This window comes from Lytechinus pictus, chromosome 3 (assembly GCF_037042905.1).
Source record: "Lytechinus pictus isolate F3 Inbred chromosome 3, Lp3.0, whole genome shotgun sequence".
NCBI classification, from domain to species: Eukaryota; Metazoa; Echinodermata; class Echinoidea; order Temnopleuroida; family Toxopneustidae; genus Lytechinus; species Lytechinus pictus.
In genome coordinates, this window is record NC_087247.1 from 76,990,749 (window position 1) to 76,999,832 (window position 9,084).

General features: G+C 36.5%; 1 protein-coding gene across 1 annotated transcript; it reads right to left on the bottom strand.

The window, feature by feature from the left end:
* Positions 1-1,929: 1,929 nt before the first annotated feature.
* On the bottom strand, positions 1,930-3,219 carry LOC129258038 (uncharacterized). Its single transcript, XM_064096088.1, has one exon. The coding sequence runs from the start codon at positions 3,196-3,198 to the stop codon at positions 1,930-1,932; it is 1,269 nt and encodes a 422-aa protein (XP_063952158.1). The 5' UTR covers positions 3,199-3,219.
* Between the last annotated feature and the right edge of the window lie 5,865 nt (positions 3,220-9,084).

The window sequence follows — 9,084 nt, forward strand, 5'->3', positions numbered from 1 at the left end:
ATTCCTGCCTTATTTATTATACGCTGCCTTGAATTGACTTGGTCGGTCCTGCCTGGCCTAGCCTGGACCGAGTGTTTTCCAACTGCAGTCAAACCTGTAGTTGCTATGTGAGGCATGCTACACTTGACGCTGAAATATCATTTATTAGTTATGGCACGAGCGAGACTAGGCCATGGCCATGCATATTGAGATATCAGTTGACTTCTATCTTAATCAAAAAGAGGCACTCTTTAGTTACAGTAGGCAGTAGCTACGTTACTCTGAGTGAGGCCAAGTTACGCGACCTCCTTTTTTGATTTTGTAAATACTGAGAGACTGCAATTACACATGTGAGTTTTTGTGATGATTACTGACGTTGCAATTGGCATTGCATACCGAGTCATTAAACAATTGTAGACAGAAACAGAGATTGCAACTCGCAAGAAAATGTAATACATCTTAATTTTTATTACATATGCATATGTTTTTTTGGTATTAGTCTTGTTTGAGAAAAAGAGGATGTCAAAAAAGTTTGAATGCTACAAAGGCCTCAATAAATATCACACGTAATTATCTTGATTTCTCTTAATTATGTGAAGAGACTTGTAACAGAAAGAATGAAAAGAAATGAATAGCTGTAATAATAGTTGTAATGTTTTTTGATAGAATCATGAACAGATTACAGATGATGATGGCACAGTGTTGAAAACTGTTTGATGGAGATGGCGCATCGTTGGATTTGTTTAGAATTAGACCAACAAAGAATCAACGTTACAACAACATTTAACCGATATTAGACAAACATTGAATCAACGTTTACGCCAACGTTGGACTAACATTGGACTAAAGTTGAATCAACTTTCCATCAACATTGGACCAACATTATACCAACGTTGGATCAACGTCACCCAACGTTGGACCAACATTGGACCAACGCTGCCATACCTGCCTCATCTGGACAATGATTATGCACTCATGAATATTCATTACATCAGTAAATGACCAAAATTTTAGGTAATATTGCTATAATAATTAGAGTATTTATGTTTATTCAATATTTCCACCATGAAAAGTTTCAGAAAAGTATGTGGCTCCATTACCATATCATATATAATCAAAACATATTATTCTAAGTGAAATATTCAAGGTTAAGTGTGGAAAATGATATTAACTGTATTCTGCCAAGTATAGCAAAGTTGCTCTATATATAGGAGTCAATGACAGGATACAGTGGATAGGTGTAGGATGATAGGAATAGGATATAGGATTAGGATGTAGGATTTTAGGATAGGATAAGACATATGATGATAAAGATTTGAGTGTAGAGTTGTAATGGTGGACTTCACCTTGAAACCAATTAATGTTTTGTTAATTACTGCCATACGTTGGAATAACGTTGGAGCAATGTTGGAGCAACGTTGTGACAACGTTGTAACAATGTTGGAGCAATGTTGCCAGACAACGTTGGAGCATTGTTGCTGGACAGCGTTGAACCAACGTTGTAAACATAGTTGGACTGACGATGTATGCAAGTGCACGTCCATCGCTGCTTCAACGTTGCCCATCAACGTTGCAGCAACGCTGTTATTGATGACTCAGCCGACATTATACCAACGTTGGAGCATTGATGGTGGACAACGTTGAACTGACGTTGGAAATGTTGTTGGTCTGACGATGTATGGACGTGCACTTCTATCGATGATACAACGTTGCTTACCAACGTTGTAGCAATGTTGTATTTGACTATTTAGCCAACATTGGATCAACGTTGCCAGACAACGTTGAAACATTGTTGCTGGACAACGTTGAACTAACGTTGGAAATGTTGTTGGTCTGACGATGTATGCGCGTGCACTTCTATCGATGATGCAACGTTGGCCTGCCAACGTTGAGGCAACGTTGGGAAAAAATTTCCCAACGTTGATCCAACGTTGGTCCAACGCTGTATTGTTACCTGGGTACACTCATTAATGTGTTGACAGTATCTTTCTTTTGGTTATTCGACTCAGTTCCTTGCCCTGACTCCTTATCTCTTTCCCGCCTTCCTTCATTGTTCCTTTGTACTCGGATTGGGCGCGGAATCTTTGATTGTTGGATTGATTCGTGGTCAGATGCCATTGAATTTGAAATGGGACCAACATTCTTTAGTTTCCTTTGAGTGTTTTCTTTAGTGTCGCTAGTTCTAATGGTCTTACTTTCCTCTCCCACTATTTCATTTTTTTGAGTGCGATACACCCTAGTCGCTTGTGCGTATGTAATGTTTTCCTTCAATTTAACCTTTTGTATTTGTTTTGCCTCTATGTAAATTTTGCAACCTTGATACGCCGCCGAGTGTTTATCTCCACATCTAAAGCATTTTCGATTTTCCTTTTGTGGGCACTCTTCAAAATCATGTTCCCCTCCACATCTCACACAGCGCAATTTACCCTTGCAGTTTTCCTTCATGTGCCCAAAAAGTTGACATTTGTGACACCTTGGCACCGGTGGACTAAAGTTGTCCACACGTTTAAGCTCATACAGAAAGTTTACTGTCTCGGGTTTATCCTTGCCTTTGAAGGTGATGAGAACTGATGGGGTTGGTACTATTTCACCATCGATCTTCTTCATAAAACGCTTAGCATGAATTACCTTCTGATCTTTCAATACTTCTGCAATTTCCTCATTACTTATCTGTGTATCTATTCTATGAATAACACCTTTCGTTGTAAAATCATGATTATCTTCATAACGCGTTGCTTTAACGTCTACACCAGCAAGCTTGGTTAGTTCCAACAATTTCATGACTTGTATGTCATTCTCACATTTCAAAATCATCATATTTTTCACTTTCTCTTTCCCATTCAGATTGCCTACCAGATTATGAATTTCTTTGAACACCTGTACTGGGTTTGCTCTGCAAATATTCTTATTTTCAAGACCAACAATGACTACCCTCCTGCTTGAATGCGTGGGAGTAGAGAATTTAGGCATTTTACTGTTCTTCGTATTTAGAGTACTATCGCTATTGCTCCTAACCCTTGCCCTTTTCTTAGCCGATCGGATAGAATTTCTATTGATCGCCGTTTTCCAAGAACAATTCGATTCATCATAACTGTCCTCATCATGGACAGTATGATCATCGGAAGATACCACTAATTCATCTGGCGCTTGCCTAAATCTATTACTCGCTGCTGCTAAATAATCCTCTTCGCCCGAGGATATCGAAAGGTTATTCGCCATAATTACTTATTTTACAAGAACATAATAATCTGTAGGCCTATTGATAAATTGAAATTAGTCTCTTACCCGGTAACGTAGTGAGTATGAATGAAAATGAGTGCATGTCACCATGGGAACGGCTATATGGTAACCCAAGCCTCCAACTCCGCTCACTACGGCAACTGGACTGTTCAATCCTCGATCTACTACAACTGGAGATCAATCAGAAATCAATTCCATTCAACAGAAAAGGGGGAGCAGGCCGATGGACTGGAGGTGGCTAGGAAGCGGCACAGATGCCGGTGAGGAGCCGGGTGTAGCCGACTTGAATTTCCCGCCAAAACGTCTATGGAGATATATATATACTAATAACGCTAGAGGGCGTACTTCGTCAAATCTCTGTGATTGATTACGTGGAGACCGGCCGCCATTACTCGATAGGTCTTCGCAGCCTGCCATGCGGGTACAGTACCTATGGGGCATAGCACAGAAACGGAACAAAATGATGACATATGAGCTCGAAAGCAAATGGAAAAGCAAAATTGTAAATCGCACTAGATTAAAGTTCAAATTAACAAAGAATCCATCAAAACTGAGGACAAAACTGCATATATAGACCTATCTATAGGGCATAATATATTCTACAAATAATACAGTTCAACGATATACATCCCTAATCGTTTTTGCTCTGGTCATAACATTTCGATGTATCATAATGACTTCTATTTTCTGATGATTTGGAAGGGATTAAAAATAACATGCAGCAGCTAGGCCTAGGCATATCGTTCTAATAGGTCCTGCAAATTTAACATGATCTGGCGTTCAAGTTGACCTCAGAAATTTCATAGGCCCTTTCACAGTGTCTGATGCATCCCGAGACACAAGGTATAAAAAAAAACACGATTGCATTTTTTTTTTCAAGTATAGTTTCCTAATTACTATGATGCTGATTGCTGATAATTTATTTCTTTACTTTTGATAATCTTTATAATTCATTTTCGATATAGATCTACGCATAGAAATCATATATAGAATAGGGCCTAACTCCTTTCCCCATGGTTTTAAACGTCGATGTAACAAACATCACAATAACTCGTGAGTCATAAAATGACTTTTATTGATAATATTTGAAAATGATTTATGCATTGGTCCAGTTAATTGATAAGTTTATGATTTAAATTTCCAATGCAATCATCCGGTCATATTGATTACTTATATATACCTGCGAGCAATTTAGAAATGTTTGTTGACAGCAAAATTTGCAAATCAAATGCGCGCATGCAGTAGTACAATTTTGCAATGTACAGGAGGCCATGGGGGTAAAGTGTAGGATGTTTATATTGTATTATTGACTTGCAAACATTTCAATATTTCGGAGAGTAAACAAATTTCAATGCGTGTTTAACGCAACATAGAACAAATTCACTTTGATTTTCTGGAAAGTCTAAACTTGATTCACTCGATCCGGCTGAAATACTATATGCAGATCGGCAAACCGGCTGAAATATTCGGTTGATATAATTATGGCCGGCGTTTGTGATCCTATAATGATTGGACCAATATTATGTGAACAAATCAAGGATAGAAAGAAGGAGAGGAATAAGGAGGAGGAGAAGAGAAGAAAAAGGGCGGGAAGACTGAGGATATTTGTATTATACTACAAAGATTATCATTACTAAAACTGAGTGTATAAAACCAGTTGATAACAATAATCATGAAAGAGATTCATAAATGCAAACTTAATAAACTTATCATATAAAAACGGTTGCAAAATTGTGAGTACTAAAACCAAACATAATATTATTTGAATATTGCAAACTGAAAATACTTGGAATAAGATGTTATACAAGTTGTCAGCTGTTGAGTGATCATCATAATTACCTGTCTTGAAATTGTGTTAATTAACTGTGTCTGTGTTAACTTTATGGCAAAGATTTCCAAACACTGGCACCGGCCTATGTCATAAACCGGTAAACACGCTTTTTGCATATTCAGTTTTGTTTGTCATTTTAAAAGTATAACTAATTTGATCTTCTAATTTTCTTCTTTTAATTTAATTGGCTAGCCTATGGACCTGAGTTTGATTATTCAGGTTTGTTTTATAATAAGGTTTTCACGGATGAACAAAATTATAATATCATTTACATACGGGGCCGCAGAATGATTTTGAAACAGGGGTGCATAAAATCACAATCATTTATTATGTCATGTTCATTTTCACTTTAGGGAGGGATCCATGCAGTCGCGCCGCTTGTATTTTATTTTGATCAGTGTGTCAAAATAATTTTGATTGGGTGCGTATGACACTTTAATAACACCCACCCCTTAAAAAGCGAATAAAAATCGATTCTAACTTAAAGTGAAGGGAATTAAAAAGCAAATAGTTATTGGAAAACGTCATTCTCTACATTTTTTAATCAATATTTCATTTTCGGTGCAATATATATAGGCCTGCAGATTTTGGGAACTTATTATGTTCCTATGAGAAAAAAAAATCAACACGTACACTCTGAATTCCATGGATTTAAAATAAATCCAGATCGGCTGTGAAGAATGGTAACAAGCCAATTTTTTGTTATATTTGTAATCTATAGGATTAACTTTTAAATTTCAAATGATTTAAATTCAAATCTTTTAACTTTATATGATTAAATCCTATATGGTTTAAATCTTAATCTGATATTCGGCTGGTCACTATTCACAGCCGATCTGGATTTATTGTAAAACCTCGGAATTTAGAATGTACACTGCATGGTAACGCCTAGAACAGTAATGAGATACACTTTATACTACTTGCTATTATAATAGCGCATAATCAAAGATCAAAACACTAACTTATACAAATTATTGTTAATTTCTTACAAATTAAAGCAAGTTACATATAGTAGGCCTATATAGAAATTAAAATATTATATCCAACATAAACAAATTGGTCATGAGAACATCAAGTGACGTGAATGAAGGAAATGTGGAAAAGGACGATGCAGTTAAAGGTAGGGATATCTAGCGGAGAAGATGGGCTAATTCACTGTCTTTTGAATTAATTGTCAATCTTTCCATTAATGTACGTTGTAAATTTTTATTTTTATCTGATATAATAAATATTGTTATCTATTATTATCTAAAATAGGCCTATAAACAGAGAGGTAAATGCAAAAATTATATAAGAGAATTTCATCAATTCAATTCAATTCTTTTATTTAATTTCCATTCAAAACATAATACAAAGTAATATAAAGTAATACAAATCAAGTACAATTTTACAGAAGTCAGGTATAATGCCAAATTCACAGCATAATCCCCACGTAATCACACTAATAGTAAATTGAGATGCAATTTGTCATTAATATTTTCGATTGTAATGAGGTTAGATTCTTTTCTTCAAGAAAAAAGGCCGGAGACGGCATCCCTTTTTCACAGCGTTACAACGCACGAGCTATGTGTACATCCGGGTACTTCTGCAAATCCAGACCTATCGAGCAATGGCCGACCACGCTCCGCGCAATCACAGACGTTAAGTACGCGCGCCTATGGCGACTCCGCACTCTAGCGTAATTAGTATACATCTCTATGGTACCGATCGGTACCGATACACCCAGGCCCCCGAAGCTCCGCCATTTTGTTGGCGACATTTGGGCAAATCCTAAGCCCCCATTTGCATATACATGAATAATTCATCAGTTCGCTGCTCCACACATCCCAATAGACTCTTTATATGACGAAGCAGAAAGTGGAGATCAGCGTCACGCATGCGCATTGAGCGAGGTCAACTTTGCGTTAATTATTCATGAAATTTAATATATTCATCACGTGATTAATCTACTTCTTACTACTATTGACCAATCAGCGTTCTTCACTACAATGAGTCATCATGCATGCATCGTTTTTCAACTTCCGTGCATAGAATGCAGTTTACATGCAACAACGTACACTAGCACCGCAGCCTGACACTTTTCTTAATCTTGTTTAACCTGGAGATGGGGGGGGGGGGGGGGGGGTGAATCAGCCTGTTTCTTTTTAACATTGGTGTAAATGAAAGGGGAAGATATTTACGAACTAGTTTATTTCACAATAACAATACGCCAATATAAATAATAACAATGTATTTCAGTTTGAACGTTTCACTTACTGGTTTTGTAATTTGGTTCTTTCATTTAAAAAAAATACGACCTTTCTCTGCTGTTCTCCAGATCAGAATCACTAGAGGCATGTTTCACATCGCAGTGTATGTTATTAATGATATAGTAAAAACAAATTCTGAATCCAAAATTTCTTTAGAAAATAGGATTGGATTTAATTAGAACCTATTTATTTTCTGTAATTAATTAATAGTGTGTTTTTTACGCTAAGCCTTTCCAATTATTGATAATGATCATTTAATTCTTTTTTGCAGGGGGGGGGGTAATCTAATTTCTTTGTGTTCACTCTTTTTAAGAGCACAGATAAGTGACATGTCATTACCAAACTTCATCAGTTTCAGGCAGGGCGGATCTAGGATTTTTCCAAAGGGGCCGGGCACATTTTCTCAAGGAAAAATTTGAAAAGCAAAAAAAGGGGGGTCTTCACTTTCAGAAGGGGGACACACTTTACATTACAATTTTTAATTGAGCCTGTCAAATTGGGGGGGGGGGGCGCACTGATCGGCTTTGCCCCCCCCCCCCCCCACACACACACTCTGATTGGCCTAATTTTTGTCTTTAAAAGTCATCTCTATTCATCTTATTCCTCTTCCCCACTCTTTATAAATTGTTTCTCCCTCATTTATCCCCGCCTCCTCTCAAAATAAATAAAGAATAAAATGGCCCTTTATGGTTTCTCCTTGTGGGTAAATTGTCAATTGGCTCTGTCCACTCTCTTGTGCACCCTATGCCCCTTCACATTATCATTGTAATACATTATCTATTCTTTTAATCTCTCTTCAGCTCTCTCTTTGCCATATCGCACTCTCATTATTAAACCACACACACAACTCTTTCTCTTATATTTTCCACCTCTCAGCTCTTCTCGCAATTCATTAAAAAAAATAAAATACACTGGGTGATTCTAACTTTGGCGTTGGTGTTCGTAGCACAATTTAGTTCTTCCTTCCTCCAAAACCTAATGTGAGTTTACAAAAATAATCCAAATCACATTAATAGCTCAACATCAAGTGAGATGAATCTATGAATCAATTTGATTGTAATTTTGGTGCTGTGATGATGATGTAAAACTTGTAAGACGCCACACCAAAAGTTCAACAGCAAACTTGAAATCACCCATGTATCTTTCTCATTAAAAAAAAATATATATTTAGAAATTCTCTATCACATCTACATAACAGCCATGGATCAAAAATTCTTTAAGGGGGGGGGGGGGGTCTTTTGCCCTCCACCTTAAAGGTCCTGGTTCTCAAAAGGATTGTTTTCTATTTTATTTTCAAATTTATTCATTTTTTTTAAATATCTTTATATATTATTTGTTATGTTTTTTAATGGGGGTGATTTTTACAGAGAAAACCTGCAACTACCACCCCCTCCAACCTTGATCCATGGCTGCAAAATGTAGGTCTCATTACTCTTAAATTTATGCTGCTTGTTCACTATTGCTCGTCCATTAATTCTACTAGTACTTTCAGTGTCTCCTCAAATATCTTGATTCACCTAAACTCTCAGCTAAAAGAATTATAGAAGACTTGTTAATTCAGTGACAATGACAAAATTATTATTTCAATTCATTTTATTCCAAATACATAAATCAGGTAACAATTATTTTCCTCTTGAGTTTAAAGATCAAATTTTGATCAGAGCTCGTTCCCATCTGCTTAAGATGAAATGGTGTGAAAGAGACTACTGTCCTCACAAACACAGATAAAATGTCACATGCCCCCCCCCCCGAATTCATTGATCATTATTTTTGTTTAAAATTCTT